This window comes from Bufo gargarizans, chromosome 2 (genome assembly GCF_014858855.1).
Source record: "Bufo gargarizans isolate SCDJY-AF-19 chromosome 2, ASM1485885v1, whole genome shotgun sequence".
In the NCBI taxonomy this organism is placed as follows: domain Eukaryota; kingdom Metazoa; phylum Chordata; class Amphibia; order Anura; family Bufonidae; genus Bufo; species Bufo gargarizans.
The window spans coordinates 103697055-103724481 of record NC_058081.1 but is presented as its reverse complement, the minus strand read 5'-3'; the positions used below and the strand labels follow the sequence as shown (position 1 = coordinate 103724481).

At 43.1% G+C, this 27427-nt stretch overlaps 1 protein-coding gene across 5 annotated transcripts; it reads right to left on the bottom strand.

The window, feature by feature from the left end:
* On the bottom strand, window positions 1–27309 carry MORF4L1 (mortality factor 4 like 1). 5 transcript variants are annotated; one of them, XM_044279352.1, is made up of 14 exons: window positions 27184–27302; window positions 24299–24458; window positions 21512–21558; window positions 19126–19235; window positions 18360–18427; window positions 14924–15010; window positions 12549–12629; window positions 11875–11900; window positions 11697–11785; window positions 9892–9993; window positions 7252–7340; window positions 6420–6592; window positions 2783–2867; window positions 1–1462 (listed from the first exon to the last, which is right to left on the bottom strand). In XM_044279352.1, exons 7-14 carry the CDS (start codon window positions 12605–12607, stop codon window positions 1378–1380), a joined length of 708 nt encoding a protein of 235 aa, XP_044135287.1. In that variant the 5' UTR covers window positions 12608–12629; window positions 14924–15010; window positions 18360–18427; window positions 19126–19235; window positions 21512–21558; window positions 24299–24458; window positions 27184–27302; the 3' UTR covers window positions 1–1377. The 5 variants fall into 5 exon arrangements, with proteins under 5 accessions (XP_044135287.1, XP_044135285.1, XP_044135286.1 ...); XM_044279350.1 differs by having other exon boundaries at window positions 24327–24458; XM_044279351.1 differs by lacking the exon at window positions 19126–19235.
* Window positions 27310–27427: the final 118 nt, after the last annotated feature.

The following is a 27427-nucleotide window of genomic DNA, read 5'->3' as shown; positions in this document are numbered from 1 at the left end:
GACTAGGACACACCATATTAATAACAGCACCTTTATTTTTATAGAACCTCTTTTGTACACATTTTTAAAGCAATACATAAAACAACTCATGCATAAAAAATGTGATTAACCACTGAACATATCACATGCTGCCAAAAAAGTGACAAATCTCTTGCTGGCATTTGTGTTGCTACGGAGGAGAATGAATGACACCCCATGGAATGATGAAGAATAAAAGCTTGATGTGACTGCTGCCTAACAATGACAATAGTCAGCCAAGACTACCATTCTTCAGGATGACAAAGTCCCCCCCAATTCATCCATTTTCAATAATGAACATTTAATCCACTAGAATAGTTTGTACGAAGACCTTGAGGTTAGTTTTACCAAACCTTAAGTATTACCAACCGGGTGATGTCTGCATAAACTGGACATTGGTCTAATCTTCTGCCGATCTGAAGGCAAGAACATGTAAGAAAATCCAACCAAACCTCGATTTCAGCTGCACAAAACTGTAGCAATAACACCCCGAGAAAAGGACAAGCAATTGCTCCTCTATCACAAAGATGGCCAACTTACCAACTTCAGGAACACACTTCTAGAAGGTGACCAGCATGAGTCAACAGGTCTCCCCAGAGAAAAATAAATAAAAAATATGGCTCTCATCTTGTTTAACAGCCACTGCCAGCCCTTTGGTTAAAACCAGGATATAGAGAGTTTTTAATCTAGTGATTCCCCATGTTCTGTATAGAGCACATTTTTCTTACTTTAAATGTCAAACTTTGCCAAGAACAGCAGTACTTCTATCCAAGAGATTTTTCAATGACAGACTGCAGTAATACAAAAAGATATCAACTGAAGTGCTAAAAAATATAATACAAGTTGATAGCTATAATCCTCATAGTGGACTTAAGCAATACAAAATGTGAAGGATGTGAAATGTCAGTCATGAAACACTATTTTAATATGCAAATAAAATAAAACGAGGACAGAACACTTGTTTTCCAATGAGGACATTTGCTTCATGGCTGGTAAGTATGGCCAGGTTTGGACGGGAGCGGTCGAGCAGAAGAGTACATAAAGACAAGACGAACAAGTCAATCTCTGCAAGACGTACTGCAAGCAGCATATTAGGAAACTGGGCCCATTTCTGTGTAGCAGTATTCTTTAGCCACACATCCCCAATGAGTCTAGAACAGGAGACACCACCGGTATTCAGTCTTCAGCAGTTACTGCCACACAAAGACAATGGTATTCAGTCTCCCCTGAAAATCCATAAGATCACCCAAAAGTTCAAGCGTACATGTTCATTCATCAGTCACTTGCACAATGTAACACTCAAGAATGATCTGGTAAGGAATCCTTGGACACTCTGAGAGGAACAGATCGAAGTTTAAACTATACAGCCTTTCTGTGGTATTCAGGTGGTGCAACCTCGTAGTCGCTGGCACTGAAGAGTGTGGTGGAATTTTTCGCCAAATATCTGGAATTTGGAAAGAAATTAGGTTAAGCAGCATGAATGTTAAAAATTATGTACACAACAGTAGTCAGCTAAAAGGGGTTGTCCCACAAATATTCTAGTTTTTGAACCAGCACCTGGATCTGAATACTTTTGTAATTGCATGTGATAAAAAATTTAGCATAGCCACTAAGTTATTCAATAAAATCTCTGTATAGCACCACCTGTTTAGTTTTTTTTTTTTTTTTTTTTACTTCTTTGACCTGCTCACTGAGATGGCCGCACATGCTCCGTTTCATCCTTCACTTGCCTCCTGAGCTGTGATAGGGAGACCATAGACACGCCCCCCCCGAGCAGCAGCAGAATAGACACGCCCTCTTGAGCCGTCAGCTTGATATAAATCTAGCTGAGCAATTAATGTGGAGATCTCTGGCCCCATGTGAGGTACAGGGCTGCTTCTAGCTTTGTTAGAAAGAGGTTGTCATGTACTAAATGATGTATTTTTTACATTAGTCATGGGATAACCCCTTTAAGCCTGGGTTCAGGTTCACACCTTCTGCTAAGCATTCTACCAGGGCATATGTTTGAATACCTGAAAATGGTATTAAAAGGGGTTGTCCAGCATTATACAAGAAATGCCCCGTCTTCAGGATAGTCCATTACCATCTGAATGGCTGGGGTGTGACACCCGCTGTTTCAGTGTAACGCTGGTGCTTGAAGCTGGCACCAAAACTACACATTTCTATAAATTCTGTAGTAGACAGTACACTGTTCTGGTACAGTTAATTGCTGGGGCGCTGGACTCCTGCCAATCAGATTGTGATTGCCTATTCGGAGAATGTGTGTGTGTCCCTCCGTGGATCTTTTAACTTTAATGAGGAAAAATGTTTGATATACTATGCTATTGTGTCCTGAGAAAAAGGACAGAAAGCAAGTCAAACTCTGTTCAGAGTTTAATCTTTTGGATTCTGTTTGACATATTAAAAAGCTAACTGATCAGCTGCAGGACATGTCTGAATACAGTTTGGTATTACACCATAATGCTTTTATTCTCCTGGGAGATGAGCCGCCACCAGAGTGGTCCTACAGCTGCTTTCCTCTCTCCGCATAGAAAACATACATGTCTGGCATATATCTATGGAGGAGGTGGGAGACCGCCATCATAGGTGTATGGGCACCTTTAGGTTCATGGAATCCTGGCAGCGAGGAATATGCCATCACTTCTGTGTGAAACGCCCTTTTAATATTAGGCCACTGTAACTGACTAAATATATTAAAGAAATATATGAAACAGGATTTATATGGTCACGTGTACTACATTTACAATGAGATGACATTACTTACTTCAGAAAGTCGTGTAAATAGTTCAGAAGCAAAGCCAGGCTTTTCTCATCCAAGGGAGTGTAGGACAACATGGCTCCAATACGAACTGAAATATAGAAGTATTATTAACAATAATGGTGAGGAAATCCATGTGCACATTTATTGCGTATTATACTTTTCTATGTGCTGAAGACTATCCACTTCACAGTCTATATGGTATATGTCTGCACGGGCAGCACAAGCCCAACTGATCGGGACACTCTTAAAAAGGAGTACTACATGAATAGTAATGCTGCCAACACCTGAACACTAATTTGTATGTCCACACTCACGCCTGTTCCCCCTTAAACTGGCTATGGAATACACAGAAAGGACTTGTCCTGGAGTCTTCTCTATTATGTCCACATGCTAGGTGACCTCTCATTGTATTTCAGGGCTACAAGCGCACAACAGGGGGAACAGCAGCGAGTATGGAGATACAAGTTAGGCTACTTTCACACTGGCATTTTGGCTTTCCATTTGTCAGATCTGTTCAAGGCTCTAACAAGCGGTCCAAAACAGATCAGTTTTTCCCTAATGCATTCTGAATGGAAAAGGATCCGCACAGAATGCATCAGTTTGCCTCCGATCAGTCTCCATTCCGCTCTGGAGGCCGACACCAAAACGCTGCTTGCAGCATTTTGCTGTCTGCCTGACGAAGGAGAGCCAAACGTATTATGTCTTCTTTAGCCATGACGGATACGTCTTGAGCTCCATTGAAAGTCAATAGGGGACAGATCCATTTTCTATTGTGCCCGATTGTGTCAGAGAAAACGGATCAGTCCCCATTGACTTACATTGTGTGCCAGGACAGATCAGTTTTCTCTGACAATAGAATAGAAAGCTCTGTCCCCTATTGACTTTCAATGGAGCTCAAGACTGATCAGTCATGGCTAAAGACGACATAATACAACCGGATCTGTTCATGACGGATGCATGTGGTTGTATTATTGTAACAGAAGCGTTTTCGCAGGTCCATGACAGATCCGCAAAAAACTTGTGTGAAAGTAGCCTTAGAGATCTGGAGTTGTGCCAGCAGTACTATTCAGTAAACTATTTCACTTAAAGAGGACCTGTCGCCTCTCCTGACATGCTGGTTTTTAGTAACTAGATGCATTCCTCGTGTACTGTATTGATTTTTCAAACACCTTTTCTTATGATCCTATGTCGTTCCATTCTTTTATTATTCCTCCTGGCAGCAAGGATTGGATAGTGTCAGCCTGTAGGGACCCCCCCCCCAATAGGCAACACCCATCTGGACATTAATTCCAAACTAATGGTAAATCATTCATAACAGTCCATAGCAGGAATAATAACGGAATGGCACTTCATAGAGTCATCAGAATAGAGGTTCCAGAATTATTACATGGGGAATGCAAGTAGTTTCTAATAGACATTTCATGCTGCTATAACCACAGGCAACATAAAACAGCAACATATTCCTTGATGACACTGAACTGTGTGTTACTATGAAGCACTGCACTTTTTAAGACGTTTCAGAGAAGATTTCACTGGGTGGCTCCACTCCAGCTAGACTAAGTCTGAAAGTAGAGTCTATCCCAATTAGTGTGTAGGGGAGAGATCTGTAAATCACTCCTGTGGTTAGTACTAACTGAACCATCATTATTTAACCCTTCCATTGCCAAGGATGTATGTAATATGTATGGCCTTAAAATGCTTAGAATATTAGGGTAGATCCTGATACAATAATGAAGATTAGAATATTGAGTCTGGTATCACCTGAAGGCCAAGTACAATATTTAGGGTGCAGCTCTCTGAAGTCAGGGAGCAGTTTTACATCCTGATCCAGTGTGTGCAACAGGGATAGATTTAAGCAACACCAGGGCACTGTACGGTGGCCTCCAGTGACCCCTGGTGGGTAAGGAACCCAAACTGTTCAGGTTATTGAGTCATAGGATCTAAATATCAGAGAAAACGCTTCCGCTTTGTCCTCATTCATTGTCTTTGGGGACAAGATGTAACGGAACAGAACGGAATGCTCCAAAAAGCGTTGTGTTCCCATACCGGAGAGAAAACCGCAGCAAGCTGTTTTTTCTTTCCGTCATGGGATGCGGAGCAAAATGGAGAGAAAACGGATCCGTCCCCATTGACTTGCATTGTGGGTCAGGCCGGATCCGTTTTCTCTGACACAATCAATCAGACACAATAAAAAACTAATCCACCCCCATTGTCTTTCAATGGAGTTCATGACGGATCTGTCCTTTCTATGTTAAAGATAATACAACCGGATCTGTTCATAACGGATGCAGATGGTTCTATTATCAGTAATGGAAGCGTCTTTGCTGAACCGATTTTGGAGTCGGACCCGTTCCATCACTCGGGTGGGGGGGGAATGGGTTTTAGTTGGGTAGGGAGGGACGGTCTTTTGTTTAAAAACCGTAATGGCTGAGAGATTTGGTTTGTACAATGTATACTGTGTAACAATATTACTTGATCTCATGTACGTCTTCTAATATGCTTGATGATACATATTGTATTCATGGAATTAATTCTATTACCGATCATGTAATGCTTTGGTAATACTTTTATTGACTGTTGCATGTATAATTGTGCAGACTATTTTCTCTGTATTTTTGCCATTTACAAAAAGTTAAACAAAAATTATCTGATTAAAAAAATAAAAATAAAAAAATGCAACTTAACGCCACTTTTCAGATGCACAGGGAACATTTTTCCACTGCATGACTACAGCATCAGGATCATGGACATTTGTGGCCTGTTTAGTTCTGGTGCCTATAGACATAAGTGACATGTATAAACGGTGCACAGTTTGTACTTTGGGGGATGTTGTGCATCTTAGGCTGTTTGGGTATGACATTTTCCCACAAATATGATATTTTGTGCATTTGTTTCAAAATGTTATGAAAATGGCATAAAAAGTGGCAAGAGTGGCAATTAGCATAAAGTCCAGAAATGTTCACATTGTGCAAGAGGTTTGCCAAAAGCATTAAAATTGCCCTGGCAGCAAAACGGTTAAGGCATTCTGTAAATGTTCTACTTTAAAAGGCTTCTTTCCCAGCCATTTGATTCCTTTTGCCTTTTTGTTCAGAGAAGTTAAAGGGGTTGTCTCAGCAAATAGCATTTATCATGTAGATAAAGTTAATACATGGCACTTCCTTATGTATTGTGATTGTCCATATTGCCTCCTTTGCTGTCTGGATTCACTTTTTATCACATTATACACTGCTTGTATCCAGGGGTTATGACCACCCTGTAATCCAGCAGTGGAGGCTGTGCTTGCTAAATACTGGGAAAACCGCTGGTCTCTCTGGTGGCTGAAACCGTTGGAACACAGTCACGCATGCGCAGCTACTCCCGTCCTGGCCACCTCATAGCTGAATTGCAGCAGTGGTCATAACCCCTGCAAAGAAGCCGCGTGTAATAAGACAGAAATGTTATCACGCCAGCAAAGGAGGCAATGTGGACAATCACAATACATTAGCAAGTGCCTTGTATTAACTTTATCTACATGATAAATGCCATTAGCTGAAGTGAGACCACCCATTTAAAAAACTAAAAATTGCTTAAAAAAAAAAAAAAAAGTGGTAAAACAATAAAGAGCTGAAGCAGCTGATAGAAGATATATGTATGAACTTACCAAACAGACGCAACAGATGAGGGGCACCATAAACTTGGGACATGGGGGAATCAGGATGGTCCGCTAAGATGTCTGCATACTGAGGCCGTTCAAATTTGTATAGGAGCTGTGTGCCCAGCATCACATTGAAGTATTCCTTAATGCCAGCGACCACTTCATTCACTGCATATTCTCTGCAAAATATGCTCAAGTCACAGAAAGCACAAGCTGAACATAAAACACCTCAATACCTACTATCCCTCCCTCTTTTTTGGGGTCAGTTTTAGGGTCCATCACACGTCCGTAATTTGGGTTCGCATCTGTTCCGCAATTTGCGGAACAGGTGTGGACCCATTCACTTTCCATGGGGCTGAACGGATGCGGATCCGCATTTCTGAGATCCGCAATTCCGTTCCTGAAAAAAAAAATAGAACATGTCCTATACTTGACCGCAATTGTGGACCAGAAAAGGCATTTTCTATTATAGTGTCGGCGATGTGTGGCCCGCAAATTGCGGATCGCACATAGCCGTGTTTATGTTTTATGGATCAGCAAAACACTCACGGACATGTGAATGGACCCTTAAATAAAGGTGTGCCTTAAAGAGAACCTTTCACAGATTATGTGAGCTCTACGCTGCGATTGGCCAGCGCTACAGCAGAACAAGGGCAGACTCCGCCTACCATAACTTAGTGACCGAAGATGCCGGAGGGCATAGCGGGAGAACGGAGCGGCGCCCGGGGGTAATAGTAAGTGCAGTGAGATAATGGGTGAAAGGTCCTCTTTAAGGACTAAATGCCTTGGAGCTGTAATCCAGACAATCCAACATCACACATCAGGGATCAGAACTTACTTGTTGTCTGTGTTTCCCCGGGATTTTTTATATGTAGCATATTCTTCCAGGATGGTCTCCACAGTTTTTTTGGCAGGAAGGTTAAAAAGCTAGAAAATAAGAAGTTAATGAACGCCATGCATTTTAATCCAGCACCCTGTTTCTAAAAGCTTTTGGTCGGCAATTGCAAAAGGAGCTGCAAGAAGCAGATCTTGACGATTTGCGTGCCAAGTGCATTCAGCATGGCAGAACATTCTACTATTAATAACCTCACTGATAGCATGCCAAGGCATACTCTTTACTCGATACTGAATAAAATTAAGGTTTTAAATATTTTGTATCCATTATTATAATTTGCTCATCATGAACATGTCTATTGATCCATTTCCATAATTCCACGACTTTTTCTTAGAGTTGCAATTTTGATGTTGAGAAGTGTGTGTGTGTTTGTGGGCTATCCCATTTTGCATGGCTTCATTTATCATGTACACAACACAATAGGAATAAAGTAAGTAGCATATCATCTACTCCAAAACTACCTGGTTTAAAGGCTATGTACACCTTTGGGGCAATTTCTGTTATTACTCATTTTGGGCTAGGTTATTTTTTTACAGGGGTATTCCCATCTTAATGATCACTGTTAAATCTGTTAATGATTTAACAGTGATCATTTTCTAAATATATTTAACCAATTCCCACCCCTTAGAAGAAAAACATATACTTACCTGACTGTTGTCTTCCGTCTCCCCTGGTTATGACCACCGCTCTACTCAGGAATCGCGGTGGCCGCGCTTGCGCAGATGACTACTTCTCTTCTCCCAGCCGGTCGCGCGCATGCGCTATGGTGATTTCTTCCTGGCCAGTATAGTATACTTGCCGGGAAGAAGTCACAAGGGCGCATGCGCGGCCTCGGCGTGCGCGTTCAGTCCAGCGCGCAGCCTGGCCAGGAGAAGACCTCAATCAAGATGGAGCCCGCCCCCTGCCAAGTGCCGAAACCAGGAAGTAGACAGCGCACCGGGAGCAGGTAAGTATGAAATAGTGTGTTGAGAATACCCCTTTAATTGGTCTTTATTAAAAAATATTGAGCTGTTCTATCACGAAGGGTTAACTGGTTGTCTAGCAGTGTAAACCTTATTTCTAAATTACTAAAAGGTCAAACACTTAATTAAGCCACATTCTCATCGGTAAGAACTGAGCTATAATGAGTGTTTATCAGGTCAGAGTTCAAAGAAAAGGAGCCCAGGCAGGAACATAGTGAAAATTCAGATTCTGCTACTAGATAAACTGAAGGCTGCACAAAAACAGTGGATCAACATTTTTAATAAACACCAATTGAAAAAAAGATTTTTAGCTCAAAATGAGTACAACGCAACAAGGAATAAAATTGCCCCCCTAAGGTGTTACTAGCCTTTAAAGGGAACCTGTCACCTGGAAAAGACAATTTACACTAATCACAGTACCTTAAAGTATCTCTCGTAGTGTGCCCAAAGATGTATTCATATCTTCTTTCTGCATTGTGCTGTCTCATAAAATCGACTTATAAAACTGTGTTTGGCACCTTTTTGGAGTCGTGCTGGAGTCACGGGGGCAGCGGCCTCCTGGACTCAACCGTCGGATAAGCCCGCCCCTATGCCGCTCCTCCGCATAATGATGGACATTTTTCCCTGTAGCCGTGACTGCGCTCTTCTCGCGCATGCGCCGTGCTCGTCCTGCCGCAGCGCGATCCCGGCTACGGCTCCCTCCCTGGCAACTGCATGTTCACTGCACCGTTCCTATGCAGCGCGCTCACACCCATCGCTTCTCCCCTGCGGCGTGAGCGCGATCACTGTCTGCAGCGCAGGCACAGAGAACATGCAGATGCCAGGGAGGGAGCCGTAGCCGGGATCGCGCTGCAGCAGGACGCGCGAGAAGAGCGCGGTCACGGCTACAGGGAAAAATGTCCATCAATATGCGGAGGAGCGGCATAGGGGCAAGCTTATCCGACGGTTGAGTCAAGGAGGCCGCTGCCCCCGTGACTTCAGCACGACTTCAAAAAGGTGCCAAACACATGAGACAGCACAACGCAGAAAGAAGATATGAATACATCTTTGGGCACACTATGAGAGATACTTTAAAGGTACTGTGATTAGTGTAAATTGTCTTTTCCAGGTGACAGGTTCCCTTTAAAGTAGAAATAAAGAGGCAAACACATTTACGCAAGTCTGCCAAGCACCTCAAATATAACAAAGGATTTCATGGGATTCTGACTTCTATGAGAAACTTAAAGTGTAACTGTCATTCTTTATTTTTGTAATGTTTGGGACAGTGATTCTGACAATTTTTGTAGTATAGTTTTGATTACTGAAATCTTACATTTCTATTAGAAAAATAGCTGTAAAGTGGCCCATTTTGAGCCTTAGCAACGCTCCTCTGTCTTCTGTTTACATAACTGTGGAGACTTGCTCAACACTGACCGTTATATAAACAGAAGACAGGAGCGTTGCTAAGGCTCAAAATGGGCCACTTTACAGCTATTTTTCTAACAGAAATGTACGATTTCAGTAATTAAAAGTATACTATAAAAATGGTCAGCATCAATACATAAATAAAAAGTTACGCTTTAACTTCTTATAACACAGACTTCAGTAGAAAAGTCTGAAAAAATTGAAATGTAGTGCCTACCTGTTTCTGTCTTGTTATGAGATCCCAGTCATCAACAAGCCATGGTTTTAACTCTTCAGGAATCTTTACTTTAACTTCAACTCTGTTCATAAAAGTTTCTTCCTATAGATAAGTATAAGGATCTTTAAGGTTTTAAACACCACTGAAGCCATTTTCTTAAAATCTATTTAGATTTGTTTTGTCATACCTTATTAAAAATATAGCTTCTATGTTTTACAGCACAAAGCAGCTTAGCCCCTTAAAGGGGTTGTCCGGCTTTCCCATATTGATGCTCTATCCTCAGGATAGGTCATCAATATCAGAATGTGGGGTCTGACTCCCGACGATCAGCTGTTTGAAGGGACTACAACACTTGTGCAAGCGCTGTCTTCTCTTCACTGTTAACCTGCACGCCTTTGATATTGCAGAGGTTGTGTAGTGTGATTACAGCTAATCTGTCCCATTCACTTGAAATCATCGGAAGACCAGACAACCGATTTAATGCAAGATGATATACATGTACACCATTGGCAGCTAAGGAATGTAAGGAACAGGATCACGAGCTCAGCTTGCTCCACACTGGCTGGGTGCTTGCTGTGTAACACCGCAACATGGGGTCAGGATCAAAGATTACTGGGATATGAATGATTTAAACCCTCGGGTGCCACAGTCATAGCGGCTGCAGCATCTGGACACTTAGACAATGGGAGGTGGTCTCCTCCCTCCTTTGTGAAATTGTGAGGGTCTAATGGTTGCTATGGCATCCAAGGTTCAAGAGGAAGTCAGTAAAAATCCCACATTGCAGGCTATGGGATCAGTCATTACAGAATAGTCGCATGTTATAGCCATTGAACAGGACTAAGAGAAAGTCCAATGGGAGCACCAACCTGAAAGTGGGTGCAAAGTCCAAAGAGGGGTGACGGCAATCCCCAATAGTATAAAAAAAGAAAGAAGGCCTGCACTCCAAATTGTGATGAAAATCCAAGCAGTTTTATTCACCCATAGTATGCATAGCTGCAGCAAGATTTGCCATACTATGGGTAAATAAAACTGCTTGGATTTTCATCACAATTTGGAGTGCAGTCCTTCTTTCACTAAATAAATTAATTATATATATATATATTATTTTTTTCAAAATCAGCAAAATAGATCACATCTGAAATGGTTTGAACTATTAAAATAAGATATTTATCCTGCATAGTGAACGCAGTAAGGGAAAACAAAATAAAGTGCAATGCAATAGTTTTGGACACCTTGCTCTCCCCAAAAAACTGAATAGAAAGTGATCAAAAAGCTGTATATCCTGCCAAATAGTACCAATAAAAACCACACGTCACCCCACAAAAAAAAAAACAAGCCTTCACACAGCTGAATATATTTTAAAATAAAAAAGCCAGAATATGGCAAAGCTAATTTTCTACAAAGATTTTATTTTATTTTCTTAAGTGTTAAACATAATAAAAACAAACTAAATATGGCATCGCCATAATCGTACTCTTCAACAGAACATGGTAGTCAAATCTTTTAAACTCTAAAAACAAAATCCCCTAAAAATGGCAGAATTTCCCACTTTTTCAATTCATGATAAGCAAATCACAACTCAGCAGTGCTTTGTCAAACGAACAGAGAGGCCATTAGAGAGGACAAATCCACACCCTTCCCTTTGGTATCCTTCCTGGCCCACAGAACTGTGTGGCTACATTCCAAAAACATTTCCTATTAAATCATCCTACCCTGTGAGTTTTTAGCCAGCAGCTGATGGGAATGAAACACACATTTGGACCACCGCACTTCACTTAGAAGCAAAGTTGCACACAGGAACTTACACTCTCTACCGTTGGATCCACTCGGGCCCTTTTCTTTCGTGGTGGTTGAGGAGCATCGCTGGTGCTGCTACCTTCGCCACTACCAGGGGCTGTAGAGAAATCACAAGTAAGCAAATAAGCCAAGGACAGAGGGAAGGTGAGGTGGTCAAGGCACATCAACGACAAACAGAAAAATTACCTTTTTGTTTGTTCTTTTTTGTTTTCCTAAAACACAAAATAGCTTGAATTAGGGGGAAGGTATCAAGGGAATACATTATGAGAAAATGAAAAGTTTCTTTATGTAACTATCCATATATAAAAAAAATCTTGAAAAATATTAAAGAATATTGAAATACTACAGTTTTCCCAGCGGACAACACAGCAGAGACAACAAGGTAATACGTCTTAGGCCTCATGCACACTTTTGCAGTCCATTAATTGCGAATCTGCAAAATACGGATGCAGCTCATTGTTTGGCCTCAATGGGTCCGTAGTCTGCATTTTTTAAATATATTCTATATTTTTGCGGAACAGACAGACAGATGCGGAAAGCACACTGATGATCCATGTGCTTTCTGAATCTGTATGTCCATGGAGACTACATACATTAGCCACATCCCCCCTCTCTGTACTACATGTCTCCTACAAGCTAGGCGAGCATATGCTACATGATATGTAAGTCTAGGCAGAATTTTTGACTAATGACACAGCAACTGTAAAACTTATCTGGAAAAATTGGGCAAAGGGATGGGTGGGTGCAAAAAAATTGTAAAGACAAATTCTTGGTGAATCTTCGATTTTATAAAATAACATGCTTATCAATGTTTTTCAGTCATTTCAGGAGTCTGTAGCAGAAATAGATAAGCCACTTACACTTCTACATTCTTCTGTTGAAGTGCAGCAGTCTTCTTTCCTGGAGCGGCTGCTCTCATCTTCCCCTCTGCATACTGATCCCTGCAGAAAGGGTTACACATTAGCAATAACATTTCATTTTTATTTTATTTTTTTTATTTCTTTGGAAGTCAGCAAATACCAGTCCTTCGAGCTGTTACCATGGACTTAAGTTAAAACAGCTTGTCCAGGAATACAACAAAAATGATTCGGACAAACGTGGTGTCCTACAAAGGGACGTTGTGCTTCTAAAGTAAATTCTGGCCATTGCTCTCAGGTTTGAAAATGCTACTAACGTGTGATGGAAGCTCGTCTATGTCTGATTTTTGCAGATTGCATCTGTTGTACAAAAATCTGTAGCAAAATCTGGATGTAACAGACAACCACTTAATCATATTTAACCTCCTGAGGACCAGGCTTATTTTTGCCTGCAGGACACAAGATGTTTTCGTTTTTCTCTGCATCACATTACCTTTTTGCAGATATTGCTGTATGGGTGTACTTTTTATGTTGTGTCTTTTTGTGTAATTTATTTTTTATTTTTTTTTATAACATTTTGTATTTAAAGGGGCTGTGCAGGAGTTTTATACTGACGACCTATCCTCAGGATAGATCATCAATATCTAATCTGCAGGGGTCTGACACCCGGTACCTCCACCAATCACCTGTTAGAAGAGGAAGCAGTGCTAGAGGAAGTAGCGTTCGCAAAGGATCTGCCAATCAGATATTAATGACCTAGCCTGAGGATAGGTCATCAATATAAAACCCCTACACAACCCCTTTAACTTAAAGGCTATGTACGCCTTTGTGGACAAATTTTATTATTGCATTGCACTTATTTTGAGCAAAAAATCTTTTTTTCAATTGGTCTTTATTAACAGTATGGAATGGTTTTTTGTGTACGTAGCTGAGATGCTCTACTAGATGGCTGTGTATTTTTTGTCTTTTCCCTCATCTGAGGAGCAGACTGACTTCTCATCTCTACTCTCTCATTATAGCTCAATCCTTATCTTACTGATAAGAATGTGGCTTAAATAGGTGTTTATGACCTCTTAGTAGTTTAGAGAAGAGGGTTATTAGATGGCACAAAGGGAAAGTGAAAGTACCAGTCACACAGCTAGAAAAACAGTTAAAGGGGTTGTCTTACTTCAGTAAGTTGCATTTATCATGTAGATAAAGTTAATACAAGTGACTTACTAATGTATTGTGATTATCCATATTGTCTCCTTTGCTGGCTGGATTCATTTTTCCATCACATTATACACTGTTCGTTTCCATGGTTACGACCACCCTGCAATCCATCAGTAGTGGTCGTGTTTGCACTCTATAGGAAAATGAATCAGCCTCTCTGGTGGCCGGAACCATGGGAGCGCACATAGGCTAGTGTTTTTTCCTATGCTGTGCAAGCACGGCCACCACTGATGGATTGCAGGGTGGTCTGTAACCATGGAAACGAACGTATAATGTGATGGAAAAATGAATCCAGCCAGTAAATACATAGTACAATATGTACACTACATTAGTAAGTGCCTTGTATTAATTTTATCTACATGATAAATGCAACTTACTTTAGTGAGACAACCCCTTTAACCCCTTGTGAAAGAACAGCTCAATATTTTTAATAAAGGCCAATTGAAAATATGATTTTTAGCAAAAAATTAGTGAAATGCAATCAAACTAAAATTGCCTCCAAAGGTGTACATAGCTTTTAGGAATGTGCAGAAACTCAATTCAGACACGATTTTCTATCCTGTAGTTCTCAGAACACCTAAAATTACATTTTACATTTACTGTACAGGTTTTATTTCCCAAGAATGTCCCAACACGTCTTAGTACAGTACTCTTGTGGCCTTTGTGAGGCAAGCATTGTAATTAAAGGGGTAAAGTTCTCTCTATCCACAGGTTAGAGGCTAACTATTAGATCACAAGAATGGGGGCCCCGTAACCACCACAGCTCCCCTGAAATGACCAAAGCAGCAATAATTTCTATGGCAGTTCTGGAGACTGGTGAGCGCTGTACTCAGCTAGCTTCAGAACTCCCATAGAAATAAATGGAGCAGCAGTGCACATGTGCAACTGACCACTCCAGTCATTTCAGGGGAGCTGTGGGGGGGTACCAAGTCCCCGTTCTCCTGATCAGTGAGGGTCCCAGGGGTAGGACCCTCACTGATCTAATAGTTAGCACCTACTCTATGGATAGGGGATAACTTACCAAGCGGAACACCCCTTTAGTGTGACACCAGTGTTATTTCCACTGTTTTTCTCCATTACAGAAGCAGAGCAAAGCAATATGTAGAAACAGAAAAAGCATCCTCAGGTTTCAAGAAAATGTGTGATTCCAGGCAGACACAACTTACTGATTAGCTTTCTGAAGTTCTTTTTGTTTTTGCAGATTAGTGTCCACGTATTTGAGTACTCTACTCTCTGGTACCCACTCATCCCAGCTGCAAGAAAAAAAAAAAAAAGAAAGAGAAAAAAAAAAAAGAAAAAAAAAAGAAGAAAGAACCATCACCATTGTGACCATATTTCTTGTTTAGCAATGAAATCCATTTTCAGCCAACAGATCTGTTAATGATGATGAGATGCATGAACTATGTTCTCCAGTTACCCCAGAAATTTAGATAATCCCTTTAACTGCCAGAGGTTTCAGGACAATATTCACTCTTGAGGTACAAAAATAAATCCTGAAATGAATTCTAAAATAAAGAAATATTATGCCCCACACCTGGCTGAACGAGTACTTGACTGCCAATTGTCTAAGGCTACTTTCACACTAGCGTTCGGGGCTCCGCTTGTGAGTTCCGGTTGAAGGCTCTCACAAGCGGCCCCGAACTGATCCGTCCAGCCCTAATGCATTCTGAGTGGATGCGGATCCGCTCAGAATGCATCAGTCTGGCACCGTTTGTCTTCCGGTCAGCAGACGGACACCCGAACGCTGCTGGCAAACGGATCCGTCCAGACTTACAATGTAAGTCAATGGGGACGGATCTGTTTGAAAATTGAGCCATATTGTGTCAACTTCAAACGGATCCCCCATTAACTTTTAATGTAAAGTCTGGACGGATCCGTCTGAGCAACTTTTCACACTTTTCAAAAAAAATTCTAAACTATAATGCAGACGGATTCGTTCTGAACGGATCCCATCGTATGCATTATAGGAGCAGATCCGCCTGTGCAAACACCAGACAGATCCGCTCTGAACGCAAGTGTGAAAGTAGCCTAAGGTTGTGAAAAATTTAATGGCAAAAATCTGCCTGCATCCACCTGATAAAAGCTGTGAAGTCATGGCCACTAGGGGGCTCACTTCCACCTAATTTGCAGTTCACCGCAGCAAGATTGTAAGGCCTCATGCACACGACCATGGTGTGTTTTTCGGTCCGCAAATCACGCATCCGCAAAACACTGATGGCGTCCGTGCGGGTTCTGCAATTTGTGGGAATGGCACGGACAGCCTTTGTTTGATATAAATGCCTATTCTTGTCCGCAAAGTGCGGACAAGAATAGGACGTTATATTTTTTTTGCGGCGCCACGGATGCGGACAGCACACAGAGTGCTGTCCGCATCTTTTGCGGCCCCATTGAAGTGAATAGGTCCACATCCGAGCCGCCATTTATGCAGACCAAAACAACGGCCGTGTGCATGAGGCCCAAGTGTGATCTATCCCTCCCTATCTGTTCTGTGAGCTGAAAACAAACAGTAGGGAATAATTGAAAGGATGTTACAGCAGAACAGTGTTGGCAGATTTCACAGAAGGCAGACACCCCCTGATTCTGAGTAAAACATATCTAGCTGTACAGCTGAAACAGGGAAAATGGCTGGGAAAAAAAAAAAAAAAAAAAAAACAGCTGGTAACCATTCTGGTCTACCTGGAAAGAAATGTTGTGGGGATCTCAGCTCTCTAGGACGTACAGTTCCTGAGATATTCCCCCAAAATGACCTGCATTAGCCAATACAAGCCTGCAAGTCTCTCGTCATATCCCAACTGCCATACACACGGTCACATGACCCTTATCAGCCAATAGAAGCTCGCAGGCCCTTATTCTCCACATACACACAATTTTACTCCAGGTTTCCATAACAACCCAGCCATTTTTCTTCACTGCTGTAGGTCAGCTTTAGGATAGGGCTACACAACGACAATAAGTCGCACGACACATAGGGCAAAACTACACTGCTACATGTGTCACGCAACACTTTTTTAAATGATAGTCTATGGTAGTGATAGTGAACTTTTTAGAGACAGAGTACCCAAACTGCAACCGAATACCCACTTATTTATCACAAAGTGCCCACACGGCAATTTAACCTAAATACCAATATAGTATATCTTCCATGTACTTTATCATTTAGCTATAATAGCTTAATAGCCTACATTCAGTGCGCCGCCTGTGCTGTTCATAGTGCGTCCTGTGCTGATGAATGGCAGGAAAAGTCTAAAGCATATTGGTACGCCATAGACTTTTTCCAAGGCGCGGGTGCGTAGCCCTAGCATTAAGGGGGCAGGGCGCTGTGGAGGTCCCTGTTATGGGGGATACTGTCGATATGTTTTAACGACACACAGAAACATTAAATGAAATATACCTGTGCAAAGCCAGGTCCTTCTGCTATTTATGTATATACTGTAAAGTGGGTTTCATCAAATTACCAAGATCTAATGGGTTAAGGAGTATCATATGCATTGTCAGAAAGTATTAAGACTACATTCACAACTCCAGTAACTTGACCCAGCATGCAACCGTTTTTTTGTCCGGCCAAAACTTGGCACTCATGCCGGAAAGCGACTGGATCCTATTTAAGTCTATGGGGTCCATCGGTGAGCGGCAGTATACGGCAATGCTGGATCCAGTGAACTCTGTTAGACTGTTGTCTGTCAGCACAGCCAGCAGAATCAGATTACCAGAGATGTCAACGTGGCTAAGGAAGGAGAATTTTCCCCGTTTAGTTATCTAGGTTACATTCACATTTTTATTCCTTCTTTTTAGTCAGGTTTCATGCTGTTTGAAGTAGTGCAGCTAACCAAGTAAAATGTCAGAAACCGGACAAAACGATTAAAGTGGTTTTCCAGGCTTTCAATATTGATTACCTATCCTCAGGATAAGCAATCAATATCAGATCAGTGGGGGTCCGACGCCCGACAACCCCGCCAATCAGCCGTATGAAGAAGGGAAGGCAAGCGCCGTGCGTGCCTGCTATCTCCTGTCTCTCTTCCTGCTTGCTGCTATGTCTATGGCAAGCAAGAAGAGAGACAGGAGATAGACGCGCTCTCTCTTCATACAGCTGATCGATGGGGGTGCCTGACCCACCACCGATCTCATATTGATGACCTCCTATACTGAAGATAGGTCATCAATATTAAAAGCCTGGAAAACCCCTTTGAAGAGGACCTTTCATGCGATTTTATTAAGGTATACATTAACAGGTATATATCTCCCTTAAATTAAAAGGTCCTCTTTAAGGGCTCATGCACACAACCGTGATCTGACTGAACTGACCCAAACTGACTATCATAGTAATTTAGGTTTCGTCAGTATATTTATTGTAGTGACATCATTTGAGTAGACTTAAATAGCCCTGCTGACTATCATAAATTACTATGCTGCAGACGCTTTGGGTCAGGGGAGCCGGGGCAGACACACAGACTGCAGGTCAGCATCAATTACAGAACTGATCCAACATGGTTCCTGTAATGAACACAGAATCCACCACAGAGCAGCGTCTGTTTGAAGGAGCACAAAATGTATCACAAGAAATCTTATCCCCCCACCCAATATCACACATTTACATCAACTTACTTCTTATTCCACCCGCTGTAGTGAATGAAGTACTTCACTTGCTTGTCCTTAATGGCAACTTTGACACACTGCAGAAACAGACTCAGGATTACATTCACAGTTCATGGAATACAACATTTCATTAATTCAGAGCTTCACTGCCATTCATTTTAACCTGTCATTAAGGTGGAGATTCAACGATGAGATGCATCATTTACCAATTAGTATTAATACTGGGGAGCAGCAATCAGCAGACTAAGTTATAAAAAACGAGAACATCTTCAAAAAGTAGCACACGCTTGCTTTAATCATCAAGGGGTATTTAGGCAAGAAAGACATTTATCACACATTTATAAGATATGGCACATCCATAGATCACATGCTGAAAGGGTACATTGCCCCCCCCATTGCTCAGCACATCTGCTCATACCCTATACTGAAGGGCGCTGCTCTGCAGACTGTCTATGTTCCTCCAGGTCAAACAGAAGGACCTCATTCTCATGGTCTGTGAGAAGCGCAGCAGTCGGGGCACCCACTACTAGATAATTAATGCTATATCCCATGGCTGTGATATAGCATTTTGTTGGAATACCCCTTAACGTAGACTGAAATCCCTTTTATAGCAGGGTGTGTGAAATCCTGACCTCCGGGAGCCAACCTTTCAGGACATACTCCGCATGAACTCCTAATACAATTTTTTCCCCACTAATCCTGTTCAGAGAGGAACTTAAAAAAATAAATAAAAAAAAATGAATACTTAAATCATGTAAGAGACAACTATTCATACCTGTGAAAGGGATAAATGGGTAGTAAATACTGACTTAAATCAGTTCTGCTATCTCAACTTTTGCTGACTGGGGCCTTCTATGATTATCTCTGAAAGGAGCCAGTACCGAGCTGCATACACCAAGAGCAAAGAAAAAAGAACTATGAACACAAGACACATCACTAACATTATCCAGTTTACAGAGCATGAGCAAACAAAAGGCTGGATGCTATACATGATCCCATTAGGACAGGCTCACACTGGGCAGCGAGGATACCGACCCCAGGTCAAGCAAATGCAAAAACTGGAGCTATTTAAAGGGGGATTCAGAGTGAAGGAATAGTGATAAAAGAGGCAATACTCAGTTTCCAGTGGTAATGTTCTGGACTGCTGCAGCCAATCACTGGCCTCCGCTGTCTTGTGCCGTATAGTGCTAGTGACTGGCTGCAGCAGTCACGTCATTACTGCCACCATGTAAATAAAGAACAGCAGGGAGGACTGGAGCATGGCACTGGTGAATACACAGTTTTTATCTGGATTCGCCCTCATGCACACGGCCGTTGTTTTGGTCTGCATCCGAGCCGCAGGACCTATTCATTCTGTGTGCTTTCCGCATCCGTTGCTCTGTTCCGTGGTCCGCAAAAAAAAATAAAAAATCTCTATCTCCATCTATATATCCTATCCTTGTCTGCGTTTTGCGGACAAGAATAGGCTGTTATATCAATGGCTGTCCGTGCCGTTCCACAAATTGCGGAACGCACACAGGCGACATCCGTGTTTTGCAGACCGCAAAACACACAACGGTCATGTGCATGAGGCCTTCCTAGCAGTGATTAAGTCTTTAAATAATTTGGAAAACCCCTTTAAGAGACACCCTGTCATAACACTAGTTATTTATTGCCTCACATGGTGCAGTGCCACATAATGACCCTTTTAGAACAAGTACTAGATAATGCAGGAGGTGATGGGGCTGGTGTCTGACACCTGCGCTGACAGAAATTAACAGTACATGCCTCCTCTGTGTGTTGGCCTCCTCATCTGTTTTCTACATCTCACACACTCCAGATGCAGGCGTGCAAGTACATTTATTGGGGGGGCTGAGAATTGCAAACCATCGACAGTAGAAGGCATCTATAAATGTGTCACCATTTATATACTACAGGCTACTTTATAAGATCCTCAGGAATATGCCTCAGACAACCCCCTTCATTGGGGAGCTCATTTCTAGCGCACAATGGGTGTTTCAGATCCTAAAGCGCAAGCACTTTGCGTCCTAACGTTACTTTCACACTTGCATTGCGCTGTTCAGTTTTGAGATATCAAATCCGCAGCACAACGCTTCAGTTTTGTCCCCATTCATTGTTAACGGGGACAAAACTGAACAAACCGGAACAGAGTGCGCCAGAATGCATTCCGTTCCGGTTTGTTGCGTTCCCATGACGGACACAAAATTGCTGCAAGCATCGTATTTGTGCCCAGCTTGGAATACAGAACAAGATGGATCCGGCAGAAAAAAAAACATGTAAGTCAATGGTGCCAGATCCTTTTTATTTTGGACACGAGAAAACAACGGTTTTAGTGCTGGATCCAGTTTCTTCATTTTCAATATAATACAACCGGATCTGTTCTCAACGGATGCAGCCAGCTGTGTTAGGGTCCATTCACAAGTCCGCAATTCTGTTCTGCATTTTCATTTCTATGGGGCCACACTATGTGCTGTCCAGATCTACATTTCCGGATCCACACTCCCAGGTCTGCAATTCCGTTCTCGAAAAAAATAGAACATGTCCTATTCTTGTCCGCGGACAAGATTAGGCATTTTCTACTATAGTGCTGGTGATGTGCAGTCCGCAAAATGCTGAACGCACGTTGCCGGTGTCAGTGTTTTGCGGATCCGCTAAACACATACAGATGTGTGAATGGACCCTTATTCGAATGGAAAGGTTTTGCTCTGGTTTTGAGACCCCATGCCGGATTTCAGAACCGTACAGCATAAACGCAGATGTGAAAGTAGCTTAACATAATGATGTGACTGATGAAATAGCAGGTCGCAGACTAATCGCATACATATTCTTAACACATTCATATCCAGTTGAAGTCCTGATCTTCATGTGGCTCCCAGAAGTCTACTTCTCACCAACATTGGGGGGGGGGGGGGGGGCTGGGGAAGCATGGAGGCAATGGGCCTCTTGCATATCTGTGAAGGGTGACCACTCCTTTTGGCAATAATTCAATCACTTTATTTTAGCACAGAGGGGGAAATGAAATCGGACTGGTTGCTGGCCATAGATTCTGAAGAAGTCGAAAATACCCAGAAAACCCATGTACAAACATTTAAGGACAATACAGTTTTCAAGATATGTAGCCAAGAAGCATTGTAAGAAAAGAGGTAGAAGAAGTGACGTACCTTAGCTTCATACAGAAGAGGCCCATGAAAGCACAAGACACGCTCACCTGCAACATGAACACAGTCAGGAATAAACCTCAGACATGGAAGAGTTTATAGACAGTATAGAAAATAGACATCACCTTCTATGACCTATACTAGCAGTTTGCTACATATTATATTGCAGGTCAGGCTATAAAAATGTCCCCCATACGGCGCAGGGAGTAGGATATTCACTGTGAGGGGCCTGGGCATATGGGGGACATTTCTATAGTATTGGATAACCCCGTTAAGCCCTTACAGAATCTGGACCACTGCTATAACTGTTACTACTAAACAGTCTTTAAAAATAACTGCAGTCTAGTTGCAGCACGGACTTCACATTTTCTTTTGCCTCAGATAATTCAAAGAAATGAAAAATACTAATAAAAATTCACAGATATGGGGAGTAGCTGGTTTACAGCATATAGTATACATCAGCTACCTGACTGCACAATCTGCCCGGCGTCTGGTTAGTTACTCAGCACACCGGGGATACAGGAGAATTCTTCACCGTCAGGGCTGATCAGTGTCAATATAGCAGGAGGGCAGAGCAAGCAGGACATAGGTTAATGTCTAGAAATATTTAGGAGCCAGCAGGGAGGGAAAAATAATTAACCCCAGCCGTCTGCACAGTGTGTAAACAGACATGCCTTAGCAACGCTCAGAGAGCTGTTAAGAGACATTTCAGGGCAAGTTCACTCAGATAAATATACGTCACTGAATAAAGTATATTAGAAAAATGTCCCCCATCGCTGTCCCTACACATTAGAAGAAAAACTCCACTGTAAGTGTCACTGTACTCTAGTAAAACCTTTGATGTCATGACTATGGCAAGCATTTTGACAGGGAGGTCACTTGCGACAGATTCCCTGTAATGGTTTTGATCTGTGGGGTCCGGGTGCTGGGACCCCCATTGATTGTTAGAATAAGGAGAAAATCGCTCTCACTGCAGGAGACAGCTCCTCTTCCATCGTTCTAGTAATCAATGGGGGTGTCAGCACTCAGACCCCCAAAAATCAAAATTATTGACAGGTCACTATGACGAATGTTTTACTAAAGTACAAGTGTCTAGTGTGCAAAAGCAGTACAACAAACTACGGTGGGCATTTAGTATCCCTGTAATTGTCCTGAGCAGCAGAATAACACTGACAGGTCATTTATACCTCACAGTGAACACCTAAAAAAAACTCCCTACCTCCAAATAAATGGGTAATAGGCACCCTGGATAGGGGGAATAAATTGCTGTCATAGGACAACCCCTTTAAGGGGTTAAACATTTCCTATTCTGTGTCTACAGCTGCTGTGCATCTCCATGGCAACAGCCATCAATCCCTGTGCAGTCTGATCCTGCACTAACATACATCTGCTTGGTAAGCAATAAGATTACGGCTGTACATTGCTGCCCTGCGCTAGGAGGAGGAAATCAGCACAGCGAGCTCTGAAGATGTTAAAATGTCACCTCCACAGCCAGCAGAATTGTGAATACAGCTCTGGAATATAGAATATTAGGCTCAGTATACAGATAGGCTGTGCAGTCTCCCAATGTGGTGCTGCACCCGGATTACTTTATTCACACTTTTGAAACAAGATGTCGGGCAGGCGGTGTCCCCGTGAAAGTCTGCAAACCACAGATCCGCAAAATATGGACACCGGCCGCACGCATGTTAGGCTATAGAAATATCCTAACCTTGTTTGCAGACAAGTACATGATCGGTTTTATTGTTTGCAAGAACCCAAAATCCCAACAACAGTGCAAAACCGCACATATATACATGCAACTTCAGGAGTAATTGATGGACTGATCCTCAGCAACCAGAACAATGGGGGACCTGGAGAGGGCTGCAACCCCCCCCACACTGGTTTACAGGCAGCAGTGGACAGACCGCACATTATAGTTCCATTCATCTGGGGAGCAACATGGTTGCAATCCCCAGCTCCCCGACCCTTTTCACCTGCAGATCGCTTATTTCATTACTAAAAGTTCTGAAAACATGCAGCAGAAATGGCGCGTCTGAATACAGCCTCCGGGCTCTTTCATACAGCCGTGATACGCCTCGGTTTTGTACAGAGCCACGTACGTCAGGCCTCTACTCCGATTTCACCACATCCAGCGCGTGGCCGTACACAGCATTGTCTGTATGAGGAGCAGCCTGTAGTATGCAGGGCACTGACAGAATACAGGTAGCCATATACAACACCTCCATGAATAAACGGCCATTATCATAAAGAACAATTCCAATAACACTATTAAAGAGCTGTTATATAGTAAAGCATTGTCCAGCCTTCTTTTAAATGATGGCCTGTCCTAAGGATCAGCCATCACTAGCTAATCGGCAGGGAAGGGGGGGTTGGCTCCCTGCAACCCTGTCCCCAAAAGTTGGGGCTGGAAATAAACTACACTGCCAATGCTGTAGTACAACACTGCTACTATTGAAGTCAATGGGGGTAGGTAGCGCTGTCCACTACAATGCTGACAGCGCTGTATATTTCCTGCACCGACTTCTAGTGATGTCAGGGGGGTGACGGGTTCCAGACCCTCCGCCCGCTGGTCAGCTAGTGATGGCTTATCCACACGATAGGCTATCACTTAAAAGGCTGGAAAACCCCTTTAAAATCTCTAATGTAATAGTCAAACCTACAAACTACTAAAAGGTGCCCCTTACAAAACGCAAGATTTTCAAAGGCTGCATTGTGCAGGTAGTTTGTAGTCCTGTTCGCACACCACCCCAATAGCCAAATATTAAGCAGTTGTGCTGCTTTAAATACCTTCACGGTGATTCAGTTTCCATCATACCTATTCTCCCTTCTCTTCCAAGATGCCCATAATAGAATCCACAAGTTGCTCCAGGCGCTTTTATGCTGTAGATGTGGCTGTCCAACAGTCCTCGCAGCTACTGACATGCCAGGTTTTCAGGTCAAAACACACCTAAACATATTACTAAATTATACACACGGCACTAGTCATTGGGAAAGACATTAATAGCATTCATAACGTCAAACACTGGCAAGTCATTTGCCCTGGGGGACTGATATGGACAGCCCGTGCCCTGTATCATTGGTATATACTCAAGTAAGGCCTCATGCACACCACCGCATTTTGAATCGGTGGCCGATCCTCATATTTATTTATTTTTTGCAGATTGCACATGGATCCATTCATCTCTATGGGTCTGCAAAAAATGAAACAAAAAAAAAAAAAGACAGTACACGGATGTCGTCCGTGTGCGGGCAGCATCCACATGTCTGTTCTGCAAATTATAGGACAAGTCCTATTCTGGTCCATATTGGGGTCAGCAGTGCAGATGGCACACAGACAGTATCCGTATTCTGCAGATCCGTGGTTTGCAGACTGCAAAATACATAAGGTCATGTGCATGAGGCCCAACAGCGCCTGAAGTCAAAGAGTGGATGCGTTTCCTGCCTGCTTACTAATGGCTCACCCCGCTTCCTACATGGAGAGATATTTGATATATTTTGCCAAGCAAAGGAATGTCCACTGGCTGTAATTCACGTGTTCACACTGGCTTCATGGTTTAGTCATCCATGACGGATAACAAATGCGTTTTCTGCCAGATTTCCCTTGCTTTTTTAAGGTTATATTAGTATAGCCATAAAAATGGAAACCTAATGAAGCCATAATGCTGATTTGAGCTGTTCATTGTTCTGAGGCTACTTTCACATCTACGTTTTCCCTTTCCGTTCTTGAGATCTGTCATAGGGTCTCAATAGCAGAGGAAAACGCTTCCGTTTTGTCCCCATTCATGGTCAATTGGTACAAAACTAAACGGAATGCACCGGAAATCATTCCATTACGCTTGGTTGCGTCCCCATCTCGGAGAGCGTTTTTCTGTCCGCCATGTGGTGCGGAACAAGACGGATCCGTCATGACAAACAATGTAAGTCAATGATCCGTCTTATTGTGAGCATCAGTTGTGATCAGTTATTTTTGACAGGAGAAAAAGTACTAGCCTGGCTGTATAGCACATGGGCCAGAACATTTATCGGGCCTGGTATAATTGGTATTAGGAAGTGAGGAATTGCAGAAGAATACCACTGGCCACGGTCCATACGTGTCTTACCTTTAGTAGTACCCACATGCCTTGTACTTCCCTAAATACATAAGGCCATACTGACCTTCCCCGCCACAATAACCTCCTCTTTTTGCAATCAGAACAGTCATTTCTTACACTGCTCTGAAAAAAATGTAAGGTATTACCCATCTTGTGAAAAACTGATAAATCCAGTGCAGATGTTAGACAGCACAAAAATGTTAACACTACTCACCTCTTCTTCCCCCCGGTGATCCAGTACAGACCCTCCAGCGGTCCTCCAGGTAACCTCTTACAAGCGGCCAGCATGTGACCGCTGCAGCCAATCAGTGGTAATAGGCCTCATGCGCAGGACCGTGTCTGTTTTGTGGTCCTAAACACAGATACCAGCTGTGTGCGCCCTGCACTTTACCCTTCAGCACTTTTGTAGAAATGTCCTTTTTTTGTGAAGCCGCGGAAGGGCCCTACGGATGCAGACACGCACATCTTTGGCGGCTCTATTGAAATAGATGGGTCTGCATCCGATCCGCAAAAAAAATGCAGATCAGATGAGGACAAAAAAAAATATATGGTTGTGTGCATGAGGCCTTACATCGCTGAATGGGGCTGACCGCTTGTGAGCCACGACCAGGAGGACCACCAGAGCTTCGGTGCTGGGTCCCTGGGGAAAGAAGAGGCGACTAGTGGTTATTTATTGTTTTGTAACCTGGTTTTATCATTCTCTCACAAAGTAGATAACCTCTAAGGGGTTGTCCAGCATTTCTATTCTGATCGCCCATCGATGTCTGATCGGTGGGGGTCCGACTCCATGCTGTCCTGAAGGAGCTCCGGCCATTGTGTAGTGGACAAAGCTGCTCCTGTTCACTTCAGTAACCAGCTCCACTACACAATGGCCGCAGTGGTGGAGTCCCAGCACCACAGCTGATCGGCAGGGGGTGTCAGACCCCCACCAATCGGATACTGACGGACAAACCCTTAAAGGCTTTGCTGTGGTCTCTATCAAAGTACATATATACCGCCCAGCTCCCCAAAACGCATACACGTTCTATCTACACCTTCAAAGCCTGAACCCTACATGTCCCCAAAAACACAGCATCTTTAGGGTTAATTATATGACATTACTGATCATCGCTTCACGGTGTCGTGACATCAGAAGGTCCTTACGGTGCCTGAAAATGGGAGAGGAGCAGCTGCCATGTATCTGCAGCAGCCGCTTTTCTCCTGCCACAACAAAGGATCACCCATGTTGTACGCCAGCATGTTTGATCCTCAGCTGCCCAAATTCTGCCACCCAGCGTAACCTGCTGCCACCTAACACATACAGACATGTGGACAGATTGGAGGAGTGAGGCCCATAGGACCTCTGAGGTAAGAGGGTCGAGCTGTAAAGCCCAGTGGTGGGGAGGCTCCGGCCCCGGGGGGCGCTGCTGATACCTCACACAGCTGGCCCTTCACACGAGCAGCTCTCACCCCAAACGCCCCCTTTCGAAGGCGCGCCAGGCTGCCCCCTGCTCACCCCGGCGCTGTGGCGCCCCCACTCCTACTTACTGAACATGACTTTTTTTTTTTTTTTTTTGACCGCCGTCACTAACAGTCGCTTACCCTCTTGAAATTTAGGCCTTGGGTCCTGCTTCGGCGCCATTTATAACGTCCGCGGCTCCCGGGAACGGATCCGCCGCATCTACACACCGCGCGGGCCCGCACGTCACGGCACCCAACGCGCATGCGCAAAGGACAGTCATCCGGCTCGGCGCCGAGGCTCATGGGAGTTGCAGTTCTGAAGCATTCCCGCCATCTAAGCCTCCACCCTGCTGTACTGTTTTAAATGGGGACTGGGGAGAACCTC